General features: G+C 34.8%; 1 protein-coding gene across 3 annotated transcripts in view; it reads left to right on the top strand.

The window, feature by feature from the left end:
- Nucleotides 1-27,114, top strand: part of ADGRV1 (adhesion G protein-coupled receptor V1) — a 583,497-nt gene that overhangs the window by 356,348 nt on the left and 200,035 nt on the right. For all 3 annotated transcript variants that reach the window (XM_074383772.1, XM_003920760.4, XM_074383775.1), the window contains exon 84: nucleotides 23,464-23,580. In XM_074383772.1, the coding sequence (XP_074239873.1) occupies nucleotides 23,464-23,580 (117 nt within the window). The remainder of the gene's footprint in view (nucleotides 1-23,463; nucleotides 23,581-27,114) is intronic.

The following is a 27,114-nucleotide window of genomic DNA, read 5'->3' as shown; positions in this document are numbered from 1 at the left end:
ATCTAAAAGCTAACCAAAAAGTATTTATTTAGTATATTAAGTAATCTTTTTTCCCCCTCGGCTAATTTTCTTCACTGATGAAATAATGGGGTTGGAATTGCTAGTCTTTAAGGTACTTTGCAGTTCCAGTAGTATGTGATCTGTTTTCGCCAGATGCTCAGTGACCCCAAGTTACTCTGTGAATCAGTGCAGCAGGTATTTACATGTAAATAAAAATTTACATGTAAATAAAATAAAAATTTTTTATTATGATTATACTGTACCTTCCATTTAGGTCCTACTTGAAGAAAAAGAGGAAAAAATAAACACATGACATTGAGATACCTATTGCTTTGCCTGGTTTTGAAGAGAGAATTATAAGAAAGATAACCAAAGTTACATATTCTGATTTAAGTGTAGCAAACACTCATTCTGTGTTATGTAGTAAATAGACTAGACATTACGAAGACTGGACCCCAAATCTTCAAGCAATTTTCATTCTTATGCTCATAGTGGCTGGTTCCCAAAAGACCTTTCTACCTCAATATTTTTTCTCCCATAGGAATATAACGTAACTCATTTCTTTTTATTTAAGAAGATGTAGAACAATTATTTCCCATGAAAGTTAATTTATCAGTTTGAATTATTTAATTGACAAACTGTTGGAAATATGTCATCAGTTTTGACACTTTTCACAGTACAATGTTGCTGAAACATCCTCTTTGGGACCTTTAAGTGCTGCCAAGAAAAATCCATTTAATTTTACTTCTGAGAAAATGGGAAGTCCTTTTGATTAAACATGATTTTGTTTGCATTTAATGCAGAAATATTTACTTTTTAAAATTAAATTTCAAAATTTCTAAGCACTAAAAAACAAAAGATGACTGTGTGGCAAAATTGAAAACAATTGACTATATTAATTTAAATTTTCAGGCCATTACTAAACAAAAAACTTGTCCATAAACATATTTTATCTTGCTAGAAATATCACCAACACAATCATGGTTATGGTGTTGATTACAGATGCCATCAGTTCAATTCTATCTATAAATTTAGGCCCTGTTTAAATTCTGAGATTAAAAAATTAAAACCACAGGGCACTTCATGGCTAATGAACTGAATTTCTTACTAATCCGAAAACAGATTGTTTTTGTTCTTCTCTGTTCTCTTTTATATCCTAAACTGATCACTTCAATAACAAGAGAGGAAGCCTGAGCCCCCAGCAACTAGGAGGAGGCAGGACTGGGGCCAGGTATCCTGCAGGACTACTTATTTCCAACCTTCCCAGTCAAGCAGGATGTGGTTCAAGGCAGGGCTTCAGAGGGTAGCAGGGGTCTTCGGTCTCCAAGGGATGCTCAGTCACATGGACTTGACCAAAACTGAGGAAGGCACTGGTGAGAGACTTCAATGGAGGGCATTGGCCAATCCAGGGATTGCTTTCAGCACAACAGATAGTAGCCTTGGGGGCAAAAGACTAAAACTGAGCTCTATTGAGGGAGGGTGCTAGATGGGAAGGGGAACAGTGGATGATATTTAATGCCTTTGTCCCACAGATATTTATTAAGCACCTACTTTGATGCAGAGCTTGTGCTGGGTGCTGAAGTTATCATAAAGCAGTGTAATAGTTTTAGCCAGTAATCCCAGCACTCTGCAAGGCTGCAGCAGATGGATAACTTGAGCCCAGAGATTAAGCAGAGCATGGCAAAACCCTGCCTCTACAATAAATACAAAAATTTGGTGGGGCATGGTGGTGTGTGCCTGTAGTCCTAGCTTCTCTGGAGGCTGAGATGGGAGGAGCACTTGACCCCAGTGGGTGGGAGGTTGCAGTGAGCCAAGATCGTGCCAATGAACTCTATTTAGCCTGGGTGACAAAGTGAGGCCCTGTCTCAAAAAAAGGGAAGAGAGGGAGGGAGGAAGCAAGGGAGGGAGGGACAATTAGCAGACTGATACAATAATAAGTAATACTAGGAGTATGGTCAAGGATTGTCTTCCCAAGGAAATAGCATTTGAACTGAGACCAATAAGTTGGACAAGAGCCACCTAGAGAGAGAATATCCCAGGCAAAGGGAGGAACACCTGCAAAGAATCTAAAACAAGAAAGGGCTTGGCTTATTGAAGAAAATGAAAAGAGACTGCAGTGCTGGAGTTGAGTGAGTAATGGGCACAGTGGTATAGATGATGAGGTGACAGAGTAGATAGAGCAAGATCATATAGGGCATTGCAAGATTATGGTAAGGATTTTTAATTACATTGTAAGAATCACTCTGTTAGTGGAAATGGACAGGTAGATCTTTGGTAAAAGAGAATATAATGAATTGAGATTTAAACATTATCATTTTGCCATATCTGGCTATAATTATTGAGTGGATTTTTTAAAATTTTATTTTATTTTAAGTTCCAGGATACATGTGCAAGACATGCAGGTTTGTTACATAGATAAACATGTGCCATGGTGGTTTGCTACACTTATCAACCCATCATCTGGGTATTAAGCCCCACATGCATTAGTTGTTATCCTGATCCTCTCCCTCCCCCAACTCCCTCTACACAGCAGACCCCAGTGTGTGATGTTCTCCTCCCTGTGTCCATGTGTTCTCATTGTTCAGTTCCTACTTATAAGTGAGAATATGTGGTGTTTGGTTTTCTGTCCCTGTGTTAGTTTGCTGAGGATAATGGCCTGTAGCTCTGTCCATGTTCCTGAAAAAGACATGATCTCATTCTTTTTATGGTTGCTTAGTATTCCATGATATATAAGTACCACATTTTCTTTATCCAGTCTATCATTCATGGACATTTGGGTTGATTCCATGTCTTCACAATTGTGAATAGTGCTGCAGTGAACATATGCATGCATGTATCGTTATAATAGAATAATTTATATTCCTATGGATATGTACCCAGAAATGGGATTGCTGGTTCAGATGGTATTTCTAGTTCTATATCTTTGAGAAATCGCCACAACGTCTTCCACAATGTTTGAACTAATTTGCATTCCCACCAACAGTGTAAATGTGTTCCTATTTCTCCACAGCCTCACTCTCACTGGTTGTTTCTTGACTTTTTAATAATTGTCATTCTGACTGGCATGAGACAGTATCTCATTGCGATTTTGATTTACATTTCTCTAACGACCACTGATGTTGAGCTTTTTCTTTATCGTTGGCCACATAAATGTCTTCTTTTGAGAACTGTCTGTTCATATCCTTTGCTCACTTTTAATGGGGTCGTTTGTTTTTTTCTTGTAAATTTGTTTAAGTTCCTTGTAGATTGTGGATATTACATCCTTGTCAGATGGATAGATTGCAAAAATTTTCTCCCATTCTGTAGGGCCTAGTTTAATTAGATCCCATTTATCAGTTTTTGCTTTTGTTGTAATATTTTTGATGTTTTCATCATGAAATCTTAGATGGGATTATTTTAAATGTTGATGCAATTCTCAGGAAGAAATTGGAGCTAAAATACAGGTTTAGGCAGCATTAGAGTATTGGTGGATGAAAGTGGGGATATAAAAGACACATGAAAGAAGGCCCAGAACACCAATATTTCAGAGAGGTAGGAGGAAGAGAAAGCAGGTCCTGAGATCGGGTAAGGAAAGTCAGTACAGGTACTTAGGCAAGTGTTAATAAAGCTGCAATAAGTATTTACTTATTAATAAAGCTGCAACAAATATTTCACTAACATTAGCCTGCAGTTGCACAAAATCATCTAACAAAAAGCCAATTTTATAATAAAGGGTTTAACATCTCATATAATTGATTAAAGATTATCCTGAAAGTGGAAAACAGAATAGTTGTATGAGTACTTCAAATACGGTTTCTATTGAATATGTATCACTTTTGCACCATCATGAAGTCAAAAAATTGTAAATCAATCATAAGTCAGAGGTCATCTGTATATAAAATATTTATTTCACCTTTATTAACACTAGCCTGAAATAATAAACAACTCAAATGTTCATCAGAAATAGAATGGACACATTTTCATAATTTCTTTCAGTGGAATACTATGCAACAATAAAAAAGTGAAATGTTGCTACATGCAACAATATGGATTAATCAAACAGATACTTGTTAAGAGAAATAAACTAGGCATGAAATAGTACGTGCTGCATAGTTCAATTTATATGAAGTTCGTGAATAGCCAAAATTAATGATGATGCAAGTATACCTGAATACTTTAGGTTGCAGGGTACTGACTGGGAAGGGTAATGAGTGAGACTTGAAAGGTGTTAGAAAAGTTCTATACTGTGATCTTTTTTGTGGACTTCATATAGGTCTATGTCTAAACTTTAACTATAATTTAAAGTAAGTGCACCCTAGTGTGTGTATGGTAGACTTCCATCTAAAAAATTAAAAAGAACATTTCCTTAGGTATCTTAGGATAGTGGAGAATTAATAGATAGGAAATAAAATATATCCAACATCTGAATAATAGATCTAGAAAGTAATAACAGAGAAAATATAAATGAAGAAATTGCCAAAGAAACAATAGCATAAAATTTCCCCAAATTAAAGAATATGATCCCTGAAAGCCCTTCAGGTGTTTAGCAAACAAAACAGAACAAAGCGCATCATTATCATGGCATTTTAAAACACTATAAATAAAATCTAAACATTTCTATAAGACCTCCCTCTCCACACCAAAATGTCTCATAGCAGGAATCAGAATGGTGTCAGACTTCTTAACAGCAATACTGGAAGGCAATAAAATTTTGACTTTAGAATTCTGACCATACACTCTTTCAATCCCAGAATTCTTTCCCGTGATTGACAGAAAAAGTAAAACACTTCAGTCATGCAAGGCCTGAAAAGATTACCTTCATCATTTGTAATCTGGAGTTACTTTATCTGAGATAGCCAAAAGCGATGTGCTTCACTAAAAAAGGAGGGGAAGATGTGGATTCCAGGAAATATATGGCTATGGACAGCATAGGAGAGACACAAGAGAAATTTTTAAGGTGATTATAAAGGGAAATCCCAGGTAGCAGCTGTTTTAACAACCTTTCTCTTATAACCTCATAAAACTATTCAATCTTGCAAATCATGTAATACATGCATTCCTCTTAATGAATATAGAACTAAAAATGAATGGGAGATTAGTAAAAAACATTATAGATATAGATGGCAGAGGTAATAAATGGAAGAGCAATTTCCGGAATGGGTTACCAAAAGGACAGGTGGTGGGAAAAAAAAGAGAAGATGTCAACTTCCCACTACAGGGAAATTCTCTAGGGGCTTTTTGCCTAACAGGGTGTCCTTGCACATAATGGCTAGATTTGGTTAAAGTCGGAGGAAAGCATTCTGAAATGCTTTTGAATGATAAACCAGAAAGAAGCAAAAAGAAAAACAAATTATAAAATGTTAAAGCTGTAAGACAAGGTGTGTTACCTTTCATCCAGCCCAACCCTCTCATTTAAAAATGAACTGTGTTCCATTGACTGTTTGGAAGTGACTTAGTACAGTACAGGGTGCTCTGATGTGGTATTTCTTTGACAAAGGAGGGATGCCTTTACTGAAGTTTCATTAATCATTTCCAGAATAATACATTGTTAAACATGAACTTTGTACAATGGTTGGTCCGTGATCCCTATCAGCATCTTAACAATTGAATGTTTCTGGATGTAGGAGAACTGGAGATACATTCATTAAGATGTGGTAGCCATTTCAGTGAAAAATGTAGCAATGAATAGATTTTAAAGTACCATGCCACATTTTAAACTACATTTATCTCCTGGATGAAAAGGAATGTCTCATCATTCCCAACTTTAAGATATAATAGTATACTTGTCTTGTGTACATGTATTGCTATATATCAAGGTAATTACACTGTTCATTCTGGAGAGGAAATATTCCAGGTGAGAAATAATAGTAGAAAGGGGGAGGGATGTACACATTTAAAACTAGTTTATTTGTTTATTATTTTGAGATGGATTCTCCCTCTGTGGCTCATGCTGGAGTGCAGTGGGGCAATCTTGGATCACTGTAACCTCTGCCTCCCTGGTTCGAAAGAGTCTTGTGCCTCAGCCTCCTGAATAGCTAGGATTACAGGCATCTGCCACCATGCCCAGCTAATTTTTCTATTTTTAGTAGAGACAGGGTTTTGCCCTGTTGGCCAGGCTGGTCTCGAACTCCTGACCTCAGGTTGATCCACCCACCTCAGCCTCCCGAAGTGCTGGGATTACAGGCATGAGCCACCACTCCCAGCCTTAAATAACTATTTTTAAAATAAAACTGATAGAATTTGAGAATGAATTGTACAGGATGAAGAAAAAAAGGCAGTCAAAATCTTGAGTAACTTAAACTGTTGAGTGATACACAGACGCTGGAATAGTGAGAGTACTTTGGTTGAAGAGGAGCAAAATTTCAGCTTAGCACCTTGTAGTGAGTACTTAGGTAGTAAATGAATTATAAATAATGTTCTTTTGTTACTTGTATCTCTCTTTCTATGGATGATATGGCTAATTAAAAAATAATGATTAATAGTTCATATTATTGATCTCAACAAAGATAAGCATTGCTTTCTTTTTATATCCTCATTTCCACTTTGCAGAACAAGCAATTTTGTCATAAAAACTGTGGTGAAAACATAAAAACAATAGGCAAAAGGGAAGCTGACATGTGGCTCATGCCTTGATAATTGTATCTCCTCTTTTCACATCTCGATGGTTCACTCTTTCCAAGTAGGAAACATTTCATTGCTCAGCAAACTCTTCCATAGAGCCCACCTCCATGCTAGGTAGTCTCTGCCTACTAGAAAATAACTACTTTAATTGGATTGTAGAGAGGTAATAAAAATGCTTGTTTTCCAAAACTGAATTGGGGACAAGTCAGAATTCTGGATTTTTTTTTTTAAGTAATACAAAGTTTTGAAGACATCTGTGCTCATTTATTGAAGAAAGAGTGAGTAACATTTCTGTAATTATTATGGATTCTTGAAAAATAGACAATAAGATTTTAATCATTTCCTTAGAGTCTTAAGTTTTGGTCACTGTTTACTCCTAAAAACTAGTATTTTATTTACATTAATGCAATTTATGTTTTATTAAGTGTCAGGGCTATCAGTAATTGATATATACTATAGTTAATAATGTATAGTTAAAGTAAGTAACTTTTAATGGGGCTAGCAATAGGTGAATGTCTCCAATTCAAACTTAAATTTTAAATTATAGATTTGTAAATGTTTCTGAATAAGTTAGAATACTGCATATAACAAATGTTTATTCAACAACTATATATTAAATTTTCAGATCTTAGCCAATATGCTCAGTGCTAGAGATACATTAAAAAATAAGATTCCTGCCCTCAAAGTGCTTAAGATCTGAACTTAGAATTCATTAAATCCAGTTATAAGGAGTTTGTGCTTTTTTTATTTCTTATTTTTAGACAGAGTCTTTCTCTGTCACCCAGGCTGTAGTGCAGTGGTGAGATCTCAGCTCACCGCAACCTCTGCCTCCTGGGTTCAAGCAATTCCCCTGTCTCAGCCTCCCAAGTAGCTGGTATTACAAGTGCATGCCACCATGCCTGGCTAATTTTTTATTTTTTTAATTTTTTTTTTATTTTTAGTAGAGACAAGGTTTCACCATGTTAGCCAGGATGGACTTCATCTCTTGACCTCATGATCCACCCATCTCTGCCTCCCAAAGTGTTGGGATTACAGGCATGAGCCACCACACCCAGCTGGTACTATTTTTAAGAATATAAATTATACTGTATATAAAGCTATACTAATTTTTCCAGATAATAGCTAAATTGCCATAATAATAATCTCATGAAATTAGTGGCAATACTGATAAAGCTCAGTTATTTGTAATTATTGAAGTAAGAATTTTCTCTAAAGATTGAGTACTGAAATTTCTACACAGATGTAAAATTTAAAAAATTTTATGTGTCTGTTCAAAACATCATTATACTAACAATTTATATACTAACAATTTATATTTGCCCATAGTCTACGGTGTGCTTTTAAAAGTCTTTCTCTCTTTTTAGTACTGGTTATCCCCCACTGCTAATCTCTGTGCCCTGCTGCTACCACCTTCACTTCCATCTGTTTTCTCTCTTTCTTTTGATTTCTGCCACTTCTCCAGAGAATAGTCACTGTCATTCAAAACAACTGATTGTCTACGGGTGTTCTTAGGCAGTTAGGATGCTCTTTTCTTTCTGATAAGCCAGTTGTGGAATACTATTAGTTATCTTTGTGCCCTTTTCATCTTCCTTGCTGCTGGCTGTTCAAGAGTACTACCTTTGTGTTAAAACTCATTTATGATGAAGGGAGGGAGTCACAATAAACACTGGGGTGTGTGGAAAGATGGGCTATCCTGACATCTGGAGCATTCTAGACACTTGAAGTTGCTGAAAGTCTGATCTACAGATATCTAGGACATGTAATATAATTAAAGTACAGCTGAGCTTCCAGAAGTCCTTATCTTACTCCAAATATTATTTTGACTTAGGAAAACCAATTTTCTATATAGGACTTGAACTCAGGTAAGCTATCTGTATAGATAATAATAAGTGGAAAGTGTTCACATCTCCTCTAAAATTTCTTCCATTTAGATTCAGAAGTGAACTTTTAGGTACATCTTGACTTGTCTCTCTTGATTTGCCTTGTTTTCTTCTACACAGAGCTCTTTTATTTCCTATCTGCTAGTGGATTGTCTGTATCAGGAATTTTTCTTTATTTTTTAAGAGCCACTTAAGTTTTCTGTTGATAATTGTTTTGTCACCTATTTTGTCAGTGAGAGAATATACATTTTAGTGTTCACATAAAATAAATGGAAAACAAGTTTAACAATTACTCATTGAAAAGACCGTAGTTTTACTCACCAGTGAGGTTCATTAGTTACTTTGGACCAAGTGTATGGGAACACTGGTATTAACGGAAATATCTTTGAGAGCCATGTGAAAAAATCTCAATATTGTCTCCATTAATTCAAAGAGCTAATGGTACCCCTTGTTTGAGTTTCAGAAGTTTTTATAAAACAGCATAAAGGCAGCCGAGAATAGCAAAAAGAGAATTGAGCTGAGGTTAGGTAAGCCCAGCACAAGTTTTGTCATTTGTTAGCTGTAAAACCTTTGTTTCTTTTGCTATCACACAGGAACAATAACATTATAGGACTATTTTCAGGATTAAAATGAAATAACCTATGTGTAGAAATCATAGAAAGTCTACCACACTGTAAGAATCCAATAATTACTTCCCTTCTCATTTAGTTGAGTCAAAATATTACTCAGTATTCCCACAGTGTTCAGTATTTTAGGACAGTTCTAAAATTTTTATGTTTATTTCTCCAATTCTAGTAATACTGGATTTTCTTGAAGGATCTAGTTTATTTTTAGCAGTTTAGGAGTTTTTTATTTTGTTTTTTAACTGCCTACTCAGATAATGAAGACTCTTGACAACTCATAAATGTCTTGATATTTCTTCTCTAACAGTCATACAAAATGAAAACAGCTTTTAAAGAAAAACTATTCAAAGTTTAAAACATATAAAAATGTAGATATTTAATTTAATTTGAAGTAAAAGTTTGAATTGAAAATAATGATAAAACCAATGTGTGTCATTCCTTTGTAATGATTGTTCTAACATAATTTTCTTGCATAATTCTAAAGGGGAAATGCTGCAAAGAAATGCATAAGAGAAGAGTATGGTAATGGTTGTAGGAAATTTATTTCATTTTTTTATTCCTTAAACATTTGGATAAATGAACTGTTTTCTTTAAAGACCTATAGGCATGTATTTTATTTTTCTAATGTTAATCAAATTTCTGCTATACTCCTTAATTTTAATTATGCCAACAGATTGATCAAATAATTACTGATAGTAATTTAAAAATACTTTCTATATGTAAACAAATATTAAGGTAGCTAAGTGGTAACTCAACTAATGTGGCTTTTTAATGATAACAAAATATATTAGATATCCACCTGTTATGTAAAACCTTGTGTAAAACATAGGGCTTCTTTTCCTAGCCTTAGTTTGTTTGTTTGTTTGTTTGTTTGTTTTTTTAATCATCCTATTTATAAAGATTTAAAAGCCTGTGGTTGAGAGTAGGGGGATGAAATTTATTATCCCTTAAAGCACTTTGTTAATGCTTTGATTTGTATATATGTGCTCAGCAAATGTTGAATCTGTATGGGTTAGCATGTTTTCTATTATACATTATAAAATACTAATTCACCTTTTTTAATAGTCGAAAGAGATATGAAAAGGCAAAACTGGTGAGTTAGTAACTGCTGCTTTTTAGGCATGCCATACTATCAAACCAAGATGGAACATTATATGTGAAAACATTAGAACAAAATCTTAAAAACATATAAAGGAAGTCACTTTATGAAAAATGTAACTGCCTTTCAACCGCTTTACCTTTTCTTGTACTTGCCCAAATTATGACTATGATATACTACATAAAAACATATTTAAAAGTCTAAAAAGTATGAACATTTGATATATGTGTATATATGTTACATTTTTCTTTTTTTTTTTAATTTTTATTTATTTTTAATTAATTTATTTTTATTTTTTTTGAGATGAAGTCTCACTCTTTTTTTTATTTTATTTTATTTTATTTTATTTTATTTTATTGCATTTTAGGTTTCGGGGTACATGTGATGAACATGCAAGATTGTTGCATAGGTACACACATGGCAGTGTGGTTTGCTGCCTTCCATCCCCTCACCTGTATCTGTCATTTCTCCCCATGCTATCTCTTCCCACTTCCCCACCCCCCGCCCCTCCCCCATTTCCCCCCAACAGACCCCAGTGTGTAGTGCTCCCCTCCCTGTGTCCTTGTGTTCTCATTGTTCAGCACCCGCCTATGAGTGAGAATATACGGTGTTTGATTTTCTGCTCTTGTGTCAGTTTGCTGAGAATGATGGTTTCCAGGTTCATCCATGTCCCTACAAAGGACGTGAACTCATCCTTTTTGATGGCTGTGTAATATTCCATGGTGTATATGTACCACATTTTCCCTATCCAGTCTATCATCGTTGGGCATTTGGGTTGGTTCCAGGTCTTTGCTATTGTAAACAGTGCTGCAATGAACATTCGTGTGCATGTGTCCTTGTAGTAGAATGATTTATAATCCTTTGGATATATACCCAGTAATGGGATTGCTGGGTCAAATGGGATTTCTATTTTTAGGTCCTTGAGGAATCGCCACACTGTCTTCCACAATGGTTGAACTAATTTACATTCCCACCAACAGTGTAGAAGTGTTCCTATTTCTCCACATCCTCTCCAGCATCTGTTGTTTCCCGATTTTTTAATGATCGCCATTCTAACTGGTGTGAGATGGTATCTCAATGTGGTTTTGATTTGCATTTCTCTGATGACCAGTGATGATGAGCATTTTTTCATATGTTTGTTGGCCTCCTGTATGTCTTCTTTTGTAAAGTACCTGTTCATGTCCTTTGCCCATTTTTGAATGGGCTTGTTTGTTTTTTTTCTTATAGATCTGCTTTAGTTCTTTGTAAATTCAGAGGCCTCACAGGAAAAACAACATACCCACAACCATCTTATCTTCGACAAACCTGACAAAAACAAGCAATGGGGAAAGGACTCCCTGTTTAATAAATGGTGTTGGGAAAACTGGCTAGCCATGTGCAGAAAGCAGAAACAGGACCCCTTCCTGACACCTTACACCAAAATTAACTCCAGATGGATTAAAGACTTAAACATCAGACCTAACACCATAAAAACCTTAGAGGAAAATCTAGGCAAAACCATTCAGGACATAGGTGTAGGCAAGGACTTCATGACCAAAATGCCAAAAGCAATGGCAACAAAAGCCAAAATAGACAAATGGGACCTAATCAAACTCCACAGCTTCTGCACGGCAAAAGAAACAGTCAGTAGAGTGAATCGGCAACCAACAGAATGGGAAAAAATTTTTGCAGCCTACCCATCTGACAAGGGGCTGATATATGTTACATTTTTCTTTGTAATTTCTATTCCTAATATAATTCAATGTAGGCCAAAATGTTTAGTCGTGATTTTATATTTCCATAGGTTAACTTGAGACATGTAAACAAATGCATTATTTATGTGCTACATAATCCTCTATCTACTAGGATATTTACTTAATAGTGATTTTGTGGCTTAGAAAGGTGACTAATTAATTATAATGAATTCATGGCATACACTGGCTGCTCTATGTTTCTGATTTGCTTGGACTGAATCTTTGTGTTCCTCAAACTTTGTGTCTGCTGTTTAGTAGTTGCCTGAGTTCATCCCCGGAGTGATGGTGTTTGGAGATGGGGCCTTTATTTAGGAGGTAATTAGGTCATGACAGTGAAGCCCTCATGACTGAGATTTGTGCACTTAGAAGAAAAGACTGGAGAGAGTTTGCTTTTTCTCTCTGTTCTCTGCCATGTAAAGACACAATGAAACAGTGACCCTCTGCAAACTAGGAAGTGGGTCCTCATCAGACACCAGATGTTCTGACACTTTGATCTTAGACTTTCCATCATCTAGAACTGTGATTACTAAATGTTTGTTGTTTAAGCTACCCAGTGTCTATGGGCATATTTGTCATAATATCCCAAACTGACTCAAACACATTTCTTCCTCATTTAAGAACAAATAAGCCAAAATCATATTTTTCTTGTTTTCTATCTGAGAATAAATTTTCCATTTTTTTGTTCCAAATACCTATATATTTTGTCTATACTTCTTGCCTCCTACCCCAAAGCAGAGAGTCCTGTGTATGTTTATTTATTCATATATCCCAGGCCTTCTCAAAATAACCCCCAACCTGAAATAGAATGTGATTTAAAATAACAGAAACTTGGCTCTGGAATCAGGCATGTAGCAACCACACAGAATATATTTGTTAATGGAATGATTGAATGATTAGATAAAGAAATGATAAGATGATTCTGATTCTTAAAATATTCACTTATTGAAATACTTTCTCCCTTTTTTTTTTTTTATCTTTTTATAGATCATGCGACACTTTTGTACTTGGTAAAGAGTTCTAACTAAAGCAATTACACAATAAAAGTAGTCTTTAATGTTGGCTTCTTTGCCAACTTTTTACATCGGATAAAATATTTGGGAATTCTACTTTGTAGTTAAAAATATAGGGAAAATACAACTCTCTCAATAATTAAAGACAAGCAATCATATCCTCGATGTAATATGGGAAGGAATAACAATTTTTTTTATTTATAAGAAACATCTAATATCACTCCACTTAGAGAAGACACGTTGATTTGTTTTATGCTGTAGCCAGGGAAATTATAAACTTTGGAGGTTGCACAGTAAGGTTAGGCTATGACCTGTGAGTTAATAAACACTACTGTTAGATTTTAGATGTGTTAGAATTTTATTAGTCTTGTTCAGTTTCTCTTCAATTCCATCCCATAAGGTTTCCTTTCCAGCTGATATGTATGCTTATCTAAGTCCAAGGAATTCCATAAAAAGTTGAATCAAAATATTTTCAACTGATAACTTATGAAGCAAAAACAGCAATTTCCCAGTATATATTTCAAATAAATTTATTGTACAATTTTGAAGTGACTGTAGATTCTGAATTGTATTCAGACCATGTATCACTTGTAATCAGATCCTGGCCATGTATCCACTACCAAAATGAAAAAATGAACATGGTTTTATTACAAGTTAATCGTTCAACAACAATAATAACAACAACAAAATCAACTAAAATCTGAATTTTCTGAGTAATAACCCAGTACCACCAACAAAATAGTAGAATACAAACTTCAGTGTGCTCTACGTAAAGAATTTAATTATGTTCACTTCATATAGAGAGACTTTTTTGTTTCCACAGAATTCATAACTGTCATTACAGAACTAAGAAATGTGACTTTGAAAATCTAAGTCTACATGGAAACATTTAGTTCAACCTTTGTAATATTCAAGTGATCTTGATGTTTCAGCTTGATACTTCAACCAGCCATTGCGTTAGTTGTTATTCCTTCAAATGAAAGGATTTTATGTACTTCTAGAGAATCTCCTATACAAACAGGAATTGTGAGTGCGTGGCTTTAGTGATTTTGGGAATACATACTAGCATCATTTTAAGTGGTTATTTTAGTGGTTAGAAACACTTTGGAGTCAGCAGACTTGGCTCAAGTCTTGAGTCTGTCGTACCTTAGGTATAGCTTTGTGACATCAGTGGAAAGAGCTGTAATGTTAAGTAAGGTGCTATCAATAACAGCAAATATTAAGATTTGGTATTGACAGAATATTCCTGACACTTAAATATTCCCTTAAGGGACAAAGTAAAAACACCAGTGAAAAAGATGCTAGCCCAGGGGGGAAAAAAAACAAACATGTGAGCACAAGGTAATGAAGAAAAGATGCAGCAAATGCAAGAAACCAAGTATGGCATTATTCCAAGAGGAACATGGTCCGGGTAAATCTCTACTAAGCATAATCAAGGAGGAAAAAAAAATGGTAGTGTTTCCTTAGATCTGTGTCCTTGGTAAATGTATTTACTTTTATTAAGCCTCAGTTTCCTTCTCTAGGAAATTTTTAAAAAGCACTGATCTCTAAATTGCATAGATTATTTAAAGATAAGATGAAGTAGTATCTCTAGGGCCTTTAGCACAGTACCTGGCACAAGAAAACCATTCACTAAATGGTAACTATTATTATTACTGCAGTTACTATTTCTTATAAAAATAAATTAGTGTTTCTTTGGCTGTGTACCAGATGAAAACAACTAGTCTTGATGTTAATTACTCATAAAAATGTTTCTCAGAAGATGGCTTTTTTTAAAAAAGAGAAAAAATAAAAGCATACTAAAATCCCTCTATAAAAATTCTGTAGTGAGGGCTAATAATTTTTGCTTCCTTTTTTAAAAAAATTTCAACTGTAATATATATATATGTTACATATATAGCATATATAACATAGTTTATACATATATAAACTGTATATGTAATGTTTTACATATATAAATATACATAGATTTATATAATATGTAAAATATGTTTAGTATTTAGTATACATAACATAGTTTATATATATAGTTTAATATATGTAATATATATTACATATATATTACAAATTACATATATTACAAATATAATATAGTTTAATATATGTAATATAGTTTAGCTATATATGTAATATATTTTACATGTATATAAATCTGTCTCTCCCTCTCTCTCTCTCCTATATATATATGTATATAAAACCATGTGTAGCCCCAGTATCTAAATCTATTTTAAAGATAATTAACTCTTGAAACAAAAATAATAGCTAAATAGTGTGAGGTTTACAGTATATGTGAAAGTAGAATATATGCCAGGAAATCAGGAGAGAAAATAATAAAGTATATTATTGTGAGGTTTTTATGCTATATATGAAGTGGTATGGTACCAACCAATGTCTTTCAGAAACATAGATGCAAACATTCTTAATACACTATTAGCCAATCAAAATGATAATATACCACAACAGAATGATAGTGATCCCAATAATGCAAGGATGACTTAAAATTCAAAAATTAATCAATGTAATTTACCATAATAACAAACTAAAATAGAAAATATTTTTTATTTGGGAGGCTGAAGCAGGTTTATTGCATGAGCCTCGGGATTGTAAAACCAACCCAGGAAACATGGCGAAGTCCTGACTCTACAAAAAAAAAAAAAGAAAAAATACAAAAATTAGCCAAGCTGGTGCACACCTGTAGTCCCAGCTACTTGGAAGGCTGAGGTGGGAGGATCGCTTAAGTCCACGAGGTTGAGGTTGCAATGAACCAAAATTGTGCCACTACACTTCAGCCTATACAATGGAGCCAGACCTTGTCTCAAAAAACAAACAAAAAAATGGAAAAAGAAAAAAGAAAAGAAAAGAAATTTTTTGAATAATTTCAATGAGAAATAGAATTAACAAAATTTAATGTCAGTTTCCAATAAAACTCAACAAACAGCAAAGTAAGAACAGAAGGAATGTTCTTAACCTGATAAAGGTATCTACAAAACTATGTAACTTAACATCATACTTGTATTAGCTTGTTAGGGCTGCCATAACAAAATAGCACAGACCGGATGGCTTAAAGAACACATAACAAAATATGCACACACACACATACACACACACTATTAAAAGAGGTGGTGAAAATAAAGATCCTTGTTTTGTTTCTAATTTTAGGGGGAACGCATTCAGTCTTTCAGCATTAAGTGTTGTTATGGGCTAAATTGTTTCCTCTCCAAATCACATGTTGAAGTCCCAACCCCCAGTACTTCAGTATGTAACTGTATTTGAAGATAAGATTTTTAAAGAGGTAATTAAGTTAAGATGAGGTCTTTTAGAGTAAGTCCTAATCCAACATGATTGGTGTCCTTAAAAGAGGTGAAAATTTTGGACACAGACACCCACATGCACAGAAGAAAGATCATGTTTAGACAAAGGGAGATGATGGCCACCTAAAGCCAAGGAGAAAGGCCTCAGAATGAAGTCAACCCTGCAGACACCTTCAACTCAGACTCTAGCTTCCAAACTGTGCATGTGGGGACTTCAACATGTGTGTGCATATATTTTTCCCAGCAAGTACAATAGGCAAGATAAGACAACTCATTCTAACTAAAATGTAAGTAAAACTGTTTATATATAGATGACATGATCCTATATTTAAAATACAATGTTATCTACAAAACAGCTACTCAAACTAATGTGATTTCTGTAAGTTTACAGGGTACAAGATCAACATATAAAAGATCAATATAAAAATAAATTTTATTTTATGTGTCAGAAAGGAATAATCAAAACTAAAATTTAATAAAATATGAATTACAACAATATCAAACAAGATAATTAGAGATAAATCTTTTTTTAATGTATGAGGGAGGTGTATGTGGACAACTACAAAACACTGCTGAGAGAAACTAGAGAAGACCTCAATAAATGGAGAAAGAAACTGAATTCATGAGTTGTAAGAGTGAATATTGTTAATATGTCAATTCTCCCTAGATTGGGATTCAGCTTTCTTCTGTAGAAATTGATTACCTCATCATAAAAGTCACATGGAGGGCCAGGTGCGGTGGCTCATGCCAGTAATCCCAACACTCTGGGAGGCTGAGGCGGGTGGATCACGAAGTCAAGAGATCAAGACCATCCTAGTCAACATGGTGAAACCCCATCTCTACTAAAAATATAAAAAATTAGCTGGGCATGGTAGTGCATGCCTGTAATCCCAGCTACTCAGGAGGCTGAGGCAGGAGAATTGCCTGAACCCAGGAGGTGGAGGTTACGGTGAGCCAAGATCCCGCCATTGCACTCCAGCCTGGGTAACAAGAACGAAACTCCGTCTCAAAAAAAAAAAAAAAAAAAAAGTCACATGGAAATGCAAATGACTAAGAACAACCAAAACAACTAGGAAAAAGAATAAATTAGAACCTAACACTACCCTTTTCAAGAAATATAGCTACAGTAATCAAATGATGTAGTATTGGTGTAAACCTAGACAATCAGATCAAGGGAACAGATTAGAGAGTCCAGAAATAGACCTCAGCATATATAGGCAAATACACAAAGGCAATTCACTGGAAGAAAGATGACAGTCTTTCAACAAATGATGCTGAAAAAATATTGGCACATTATTTCGGAAAAATCTCAAAATAATGATGCTGAGTGAAATAAACTAGACACAAAAGAGCATATATGATTATATTTATATAAAATTTAATAAATGCAAACTAATGTATTAGAAACAGATCAGTGTATGCCTAGGGTTGTAGGGGTGGTGGTGCAGGGAGGTACTACAAAGGGCACGAGAAGACTTTTGGGGCTGATGTGTGTGTTCATTATTTTAATTGTGATGATGGCCTCACAGGTGCAAAAATCACTTAGGTCAAATACTTTAAATATGCACCTTTATGGTGTCAATCATATGTCAATAAGCTGTTTTTTAAACAAACACCTACTATGTTCAAACTCATGATAGAATCTGTACAGAATTCTTTTTTACAAAATGTACTTTAAAATAATTATGACTGGATAAGATCAAATTGTTTTAAGAAATTGACAGTTTTCAAAGACATTAAAATTAATTTTATTTAAAAATTGAGATTTATAAGAAAATAAATTCTTATAATAATAAAATCCTATTTTAAAAATCTAGAGGAGGTAAAGATTGTTTATGGTTTAAAGGAATAACCAGGTATTTAAAAATAGGGAAGTCTAGGGATCTGCCATGATCAGAGTAAGCAGGTAGAATTTCCAGGTTTTAATGACAGAGGTCTACCACGTTTTGGAAGGTGAAATTCTAGATAAAAGGAAGAGGAAGAACAAAGGCAAGAGTCAGCACATGAAGAAGTATGTCTAGGGAATAGCAGTAAATGCATTTGGATAGAATATTTGGTGTACAAAGGGTCTTATGGAAGATAAACTTAGGAAGAGAAAGTGGGGCAGATGGGACTTGGGTTTCCTCTCTGAAAATTTCTTTGAATTCCCACAAGCAGCTCTAATACTTTCAACTCTGCTTTCTCCTCATATTTTACTCAATACCCTGCTGCAATACTTGTCACATTTTATTGCATCTTGTGTCTAGCTTCAGCGTTAGGCACTCTTCTATCTGAAAGGACTACATTTGCCTCATTATAAATGCTCAGTAACAAGGGATGTCCCACTTCAAAAAATGGGAAAGTCTAGGAATCTGCCATGATCAGAGTAAGCAGGTAGAATTTGAATTGGTCCTTAATGACTAGTTTTGGCTGAGCGTGGTGGCTCACACCTGTCATCCCAGCATTTTGGGAGGCTGAGGTGGCCGGATCACGAGGTCAGAAGACCAAGACCATCCTGGCCAACGTGGTGAAACCCTATCTTTACTAAAAATACAAAAAATTATCTGGGCGTGGTGGCATGCACTTGTAGTCCCAGCTACTCAGGAGGCTGAGGCAGGATAATCACTTGAAGCCGGGAGGCAGAAGTTGCAGTGAGCCGAGATTGCATCACTGCGCTCCAGCCTGGGTGACAGAATGAGACTCCGTCTCAAAAAAAAAAAAAAAAAAAAAAAAAAAAAAGGAGGGGTCTTTTCAAAAATAATTTTATAGGGAACGGAGTGAGGGTATCCATAGTAAATTGAAGGAAGAGGGTATGTATATTAAGGAGTACTGAGAATTGAGGTTTATAGGAAAACCAATATTTGTCATTATTTAGCCCAAGCAACAGAGACACGTACTGTATATTTAAGTTTTCTAAAAAGTCTTTTCTCTTCATTTCCTTTACTGGCTGGCACAGCAGAGCTCTAAGCCAGGTGTACCCAAACTTTTTACACAGGGAGCCAGTTCACTGTCCCTCAGACCGTTGGAGGGCCGTCACATACTGTGCTCCTCTCACTGACCACCAATGAAAGAGGTGCCCCTTCCTGAAGTGCGGTGGCGGGGGAGAGGGGGGTGGATAAATAGCCTCAGGGGGCCGCATGCGGCCCGCGGGCCGTAGTTTGGGGACACCTGCATCTAAGCAATCAGAATAAACAGAGAATTTTTATAAGTCATTTTAAAAAGAGAATATCTCAGATATTTTTGGGGAAGAAATATATTTTTATTTTCTCTTTAGTTAAGTTGTATATAGGTTATATCAAAATGGAATTGAGAATAGTATTCTGTTTGCTATTGACATTATATTCCATTGTCATGAGCCTGTGGTGGGCCATGGAGTAAAAATAATTGAGAAACAGTGACACAGCCCCATCAGAGAGGGGACTGTGCTTATTTAGCTTTGTAGGCAGTGGCCTGGTGTTTAAGAAAGAATACTAGTTCTGCAAATCAGGATGCCAGAATTTGAATCCCAATTTAACTTTAAAACTTGCTTAAGGACCTTTTAACGTGTTAATTATCTCATAGTTCTTCCTTTGTTATTTATTTAATTGGGATAAAAACAATAATGGCTTCACATCATTAATATGTGAGTTATACACAAAAGAACAAGATAAAATATGTAGCACCATGCTGGTATACAGCAGTTTTCTGCCTTCAGATACTTCCTCTTGCCTAGCACAATACTTTATAGGTAGTGGATACTTAAGCACTCATTCATACTGAATAAATCAGCATATGAACAACTTAGACCTTTGAAAAATTGCTTTTTTTCTGTTATCATATTCCACTTAATGCTTTCAGAGAACTGACTGTGAACATAACCTTTTTTTCTGGTAATCTCTGTGTTTGAATAAAAGAACAATGATGGAACTCCATCTATTTTTAGGTTATGTATCCTTAAAAAAGAGACAGCTAACTATGCTGGTAGATTTTGTTTATTTTGTTTACTTGATTTCATTTTATTTCTATCTTAAATTAAGTTAATGAAATGTTGAGGAGGTCTGGTCACATGTAATACCTAGTTCTCCAAGTATTCTTTGCACATCCCTTTTATAGCAATGTGCATTGTGACAGCTCAGCCTCCTCTTGCTGACTAATCTCCTCTACAGACAGAAGCAGTTCCCATAATTCAGATAATAATCTGGAACAACTTGCATGGTTTACAAAAGTAGATTTGTAGCTGATCTTCTTATAATTTAGAAAAGGAGATTAGAATATAATAAAATATGAAATCATACCTTAAGAATAGAATTTCGAATGTTAAAACCATTCTGAAAGTAAATACACTTTTAAATAAGAACCTATACTGATTTAGTTGCTTCAAAGAAAACATATTGAAAAAGAAAAGAATTCTATAAGTTAGCATATAGTTATAGTTTCATAGAATGCTGAAAGCTAAACATATTCAATTATAAATTGGATTACACTGTTTTATTATGTAATGACCTGTTTATGTTGATTAGACCAAAACTACCAAGTAAACTTCAACACAATCCATATAAAAGAATCTGAATTAGAAAGGCTTGAATTTATTGTTAAGTACATTTATGAAGACTTTATGGAAATAGATGCACCTTTGTAAAAAGACAGAACTTGAAATGTTAAAATGATTGTTTTTTTTAAATCCATTTTGGTTTTTCTTTTTGTCTGTTTTTTTGTTTGTTTTGTTTTGTTTTGGGCTAAACCATATCATAATCTTAAGTCATAGTTCCAGTGCTTAGTGTGTAGAAGGTGTTCAAGGAATAATTGTGGAATTTAGGAAGGTTTAGTTTATGACCTATAATAAAGGTCAGAATAAATGATAAAGCTGGACAATAAAGTCAAGGGAAATCTAAGCATAGTCTCTAATAATTCAAAAGCTATATTGTGGTGTGTTCTAGAAAGGTGACTTTGTGGGCTTAATTTTTTTAAGGGAACTTATTTGTACCGGATTGTCATGAAATAATGTTACATAAATTTCTATTTTCTGCTTTAAATGTTGGCATGCATCCTTTTTAATAGTGTATTTTACAAATGTACCAAATCCAGGGCTAAGTAAATAGAAAGTTGAATCAAGGCCGGGTGCAGTGGCTCACGCCTATAATCCCAGCACTTTGGGAGGCCGAGGCAGGTGGATCACGAGGTCAAGAGATTGAGGCCATCCTGGTCAACATGGTGAAACCCCGTCTCTACTAAAAATACAAAAATTAGCTGGGCATGGCAGTGCACACCTGTAGTCCCAGCTACTCGGGAGGCTGAGGCAGGAGAATTGCTTGAACTCTGGGTGGAGGCTGCGATGAGCTGAGATCACACCATTGCACTCTAGCCTGGGTAACAAGAGCAAAACTCCGTCTCAAAAAAAAAAGAAAAAAAGAAAGAAAGTTGAATCAAGGTACTTCTCATTTTAAAAATTATTCTGGAGTCTTGCAGTAGAAAGGGACTTTAGAGTTGATTTGTTTCCAACTTCCCTCTATTATTGATGATGGAATTATAAGGAGAAAATGACTTGTTCAGTGTCCATAGCTTTAAAATAAAGAATATTTTCATTCTGTATTTGATCAGGTACAGAAGGTACTCAATGAATAATTTGCAAGAAGAAAGAGTCACTTCAGCATGACATGAGATACATATTGCAGATTTATTAATTTACAGTTAATATCAATTATATTATTGGTAATTTATAATTATTAATAATAGATTAATTTTTAATTAGTATGTTGGACCTTATGCAATTGACTAAGGAATAAGGTTAAGGTGCATCTTTCATTGTGAAATTGAGATGCTGGGAACATAACAAAGTGTCACTGAAGATCCTAGCAAATTTACCGCAGAGATGCTGCCCTACCAATACCCTTGAGCAGAAATTTTCAAGGGGAGTCGAGGGACATGTCCTTAATAACAAGAGGATTGGGGAGGTGTATATTTCACTTGAAATTTAAACAACTTTTTGTCCCATGGTCTTTGTTTTTGAGCATATTATTTATTTTTTTAAATAAAGTCAAACAACATTAAAGACATTCATGTTTTCTTTTTGGAAGTTGAGAGGTTTTAAGGCATAAGTGAATTCGTTTTCTCCTCTGTCCTTTTGGAATAAATCATTCATTCTTTTATAATAAATGTTTATGGATCACCTCTATATTCCAGGCGCAGTGGTAGCCCCTGAAAGTATAGTCAAAAAGTTGATTCCTGTCTGTAAGGGACAGCCTGAGTTTATTCACTGAGTATTTATAGGACAATATTATTGCTCCAGGTTTTCTCCTGCCATCTACACTCATCATTGCAATATTTAACACAGTAGTCATTTACTGGAGAAAACACAAAAGGATAGAAATCACTGTCTTTCACTTCATTTGCTCATTTACTCAGCAAGTATTACTGAGTACCTGCCATGTGCTAGGTGCTTGGGTTACATTAGTGAGTAAAACAGTCAACCATCCTGTCTTTGCAGGGATTATGTTTTAGGGGGTAAGACTAATAGCCAAAAAAAAAAAAAAAAAGTTACAGAGCATACTAGAAGGTGGTGTGTGCTGGTTTAAAAAAAATTATATATATATATATATATATATATATATATATATATATAGAGAGAGAGAGAGAGAGAGAGAGAGAAGTAGAATTAGCAGAAGTATGTGCATGAGAAGGAAATTAAAAAGCACGGTGCAATTTTAAATAGTGTGGTCAAGAGAGGCCTCATTGTGACTTTTGAACAAAGGCTCTTGAAATAAAAATCCAAAGATTAGGATAATCATAAAATTTGAATTTTTAAACTCATTTTAAGTCTGTTTTGTTATTTATGTGACTTCCTGGGAAGAGGCTGTAGGTGTTGGTAAAGTCAAAGTTTTTATTATTCTTTCTTTTCTCTCCCATTAGCATTGATTTACACAAGGAGTGGTATTTCCACTATTTTCTACTTAGCTAAAATAAATGTATTTCATGGGACTTTTGTCTGTCAATAAGAACAGGTTTACTTTGAAAATTTTCTCTTGAGAGCCTAGAGCAACATGGAGCATAATTTCATATCATTCATTGTTTCTTAGAAATCAAAAATCCATATATTGGCATTTTTAGAATGACTCTTAGTTGCATCAGTTTGGGCAACAGGTCAACTTACTTTCCCATTGAATCACTGAGTCATAGATTTAGATAAGAAAGCCGTTTACTTTCTTAATATTCTTCATCAACTTTTTAAAATAGAGGTATCTGTTTCTTACAGATTCTGTTCCTGGCGTCTGCATATGCAAGTCCCCAACTCAGCGAGGAGAGCTGCTCAGCTATGGCTGCTGTCACACATTACCTGTATCTTTGCCAGTTTAGCTGGATGCTCATTCAGGTTGGTACCTCATTCCCTCTCCCCGCCCCTTTCCATCTTTTAATGAATCTGGGTGGAGTGGTCTTAATATCTGGTACTCTGTACTGAAGTAGAACTAATTCCATATATCCATCACTGCATTCTCAGGATATAAATGCAAACAAACAAACAATACACCCTATAAGCTGTACAACATTAGAGAGCATCGTGAGTTTGAAGAAATGATGCAAATCTAGTAGGATTGGAAACACGGGAGTGGTTAGAGATGAGGTCTGCAATGTGGATCCTATAAAGCACAATAGGAAATTCGAACATTTTTTCTAGAAAAAGTAACAATGATTTTAAGCCAAGGAGTGACATGATAAAATTTAGATTTTAGAAAGATCTCCTTGTTTGCAGTGAATTCAAGACGGGAAAGAGTGGCTGGGAGAACTTATTAAGCAGATTTAGCTGTAGTCACAGGGAAATTATGGTAGCGTGAACTAGAGAGGTAGCAGTAGAAGCAAAGGGAAGTAGACTGCTTTGGAGATTTTTTAAAATTAGAACTATAGGATGCAGAGCTTGGTTGTGAGGAATGCAGAAGGTGGAACTCAGGATGCTTCCCAAATTTCTGGCCTGTGTATTTGGTGGGTAGCGGTAGCTGAAGTTTTGAACACTGCACAATGGGGGAAGAGCTGGTGAGTTTTGTTTGGGACATGCTGAATGTGAAGCACCTATGAGACCTCCAGTGGGAACTTTTAGGAAAGGGAGATACATGAAGCCAAAGCTCAAAAGAGAGGCCTAGACTTTAGAAATGCTCCGGGAAGTTAGTGGCTTAGAGTTGGAAAATGGAGCCATTGGTTTGGATGAGATTACTTGGGGAGAAGGTATAGAGTTAGACCAGCAGAGTCTTAGCATACTCACCTGGGGAGCTAGTAAATGTTGGGGGAGAAGTTTCAATTCTCCTTTTCTTACTAAAATCCCAAATTCTCTCCATTATTCTATGCTGATTTGGTTGATAAAGAGGCTAAAGTGAGAGGAGGACACAGTATATGTCACTAATTAAATGGCTCAACTGAAATGCTGCCTTTGATAATGCATTCTACATAATGGTATGGTTAAGATTTTCATGTGATACAGTGTTTCTGAGTATGCATGTAAACTATTTTATGAAGACAGATGCATTCAGGCCCTTGCATATTATTTTATCTTGTTAAAGAAGAAGTTTGTGGAACTTGATTATGTAGCAACAGTGAAATAATGATAAAATGAGGAAGAAAGTGAGGTGGTGATATGAGAGAATATGACACAGGCTCAAGGAAGGGTTGTTTTCTCCAGTATGATATGATAGTGGGAGCTGAAGAAGAGAATTGAACTACTTAACTAATAGAACTAGTTGAAACAATTGGCACCCTGGATCTGGGCTTGAATTCCACCTTTGCCACTATCTGTGTAAGCTTAATCAAGCTATCAACTCTCTCCAGTATTTGGTTCTAAATCCTCATATGGGGATAATTCCTAACTCATAGAATTATTATTAATATTATATAGTTCTTGGAGCACTTCTAATCATGGAAAATTTATGGTGTTTTCAAGCTCCCCCCTCAGAAAAAGTTACAAGTAAGAGTAAATTAAAACCATATAACATAAAACTTACATATCTGCTGAAATTAGAATAACATTTGCAAGATTTTCTGATTGTCAAATTCTTTAAGAGTTTATCTGAGTTAAACTTTTTAAAATGTGCCCTATTCATGTTGTTATCTATCTGTCTGGATTGAGGTCCCCAGTGCTATGCTGAAGGTCTTTGTCCATGTCCCTGACCTATTCAGAATTTTTGATTCATGACTTGGATGAAAACACAGGAAATTGCTTATCAGCTATACACATGATACAGAACTAAAAGGACAGCTGCAACAGAGCTGCCTGTATAAAGATTACAGGTAGAGCCAATAAAGAGAAACTGTACTGAGATAAGTTAAAAACTAGAGTGAAAGAGACATCAATGGAAGTTAATGTAAATTATTCAAAATTATAATTTAACATAAACGCAACAGCAAATAGCTGACCAGAATGCTTAACAATAGTAGCTACAGTAACTAAAAAACAAGACACACCTAGGTTGCATTGATAGCGGTATGGAAGCAGACATGGTTTACACTGTAATCTATAAAATTCAGACGATTTTGGGACACAGCAACCACTCTCATGGCTCGTGTTTCAGCAGGAACATTAAATATCCAATGAGAAGTTGGAAAACAACACTCTAAGAAACTTTGAGGCAGCTGGACATAACTAACCTGGAAAGAATTTAGGAAGGTGTGATGGCTGTCTACAAATACTGAAAAGGCTACTACAGGAAAAGGTGGACTATGTAGCTCCATTTGGCAGAGCAAATGGGTCAAAAATTAGGGAAGGAAATTTTTGATTCAGGTTAGGAATTTTCATAGCCAGTAACACTCTCAAAGTTGAAAAGACTTTTCCAAAGGTAGAGTGAATTCAATCGCTGAAATATATTGAGAGGGAAATGACCAACTTTCAAACATGTTTTAGATGGATTTCCTGATTTCAAGGAGCATTAGACAAAATCATACATAAGATTTCATCCAAGTTCATAAAGATTGGTGTATTCTACATCTCTTCTTCGAGTTAGGTAAATGTGATTGTGGCTGATTCACATTTAGTAGACCGGTTAGATTTCTGGATAGCGAATGGCTTAGGGAAACTATTTAAAGTACCAGTGAAGTTTAATATATTTCAGATGGTACACCACACATTTTTCATGGTTTGTGGTGTGACCACAAGGGAAAAAGTCAGTAAGTTCTGAATTCTAGTTAGGTTACTTTTAATGAATTATTTTATCATCAGAGGTTGTCACTGCACCAACCTACATTTTCCCATTTATAAAATAGTGACTGCTAAAATCTGTTTTTTTCTAAAATCCATTTTAAAAACATTATATAGAAGGTTAGACTGTTATTAGTTCAATCCTATTAGTTGAATTGGGAGTATTTTTACTTTAATGATTCTACTTCATATTTTTTTAGTAATATAGGAGAGAATGTGATACTACATATGACTGTGCATAGCTTATAATGACAATACATTAATCATTAATTTGTAATTATGGAGTTAAACATGTCAGAATTGTTCATGTTTACTTTTATCTGCATTATATCTTCAGTCTTAGAATAAATACATTTAAATGACTTTACCTTGAAGATTATTTTACTTTTATATTCTATACTTTTAGTACCTTATGGTAAAATTAGATTGTATTTTAGAATATTAGGATAAGTTTTATTGGGAAACAAGTTACATAAACTCTCTGAGCATAGAGTTTCTTATTTGAAAACTTAAATTGTAATAACAGTACCTCTCTTTACAAACTGTGAAAAGATAAAATGAATTAATATATAGAATGAGCTTGAAATGGTATCTGGGATACCATTGTACAGAGTGCATACTCTGTACACATTTACTAATATTATTTGTTAAGATAATATGTTAAATACAAATCAAAACCACATTGAGATACCGTCTCATGCCAGTTAGAATGGCGATCATTAAAAAATC

The sequence above is a fragment of the Saimiri boliviensis genome, chromosome 1, assembly GCF_048565385.1.
Source record: "Saimiri boliviensis isolate mSaiBol1 chromosome 1, mSaiBol1.pri, whole genome shotgun sequence".
Taxonomy (NCBI): domain Eukaryota; kingdom Metazoa; phylum Chordata; class Mammalia; order Primates; family Cebidae; genus Saimiri; species Saimiri boliviensis.
The sequence above is the reverse complement of the archived record's forward strand: the minus strand, read 5'-3'. Positions and strand labels throughout refer to the sequence as shown.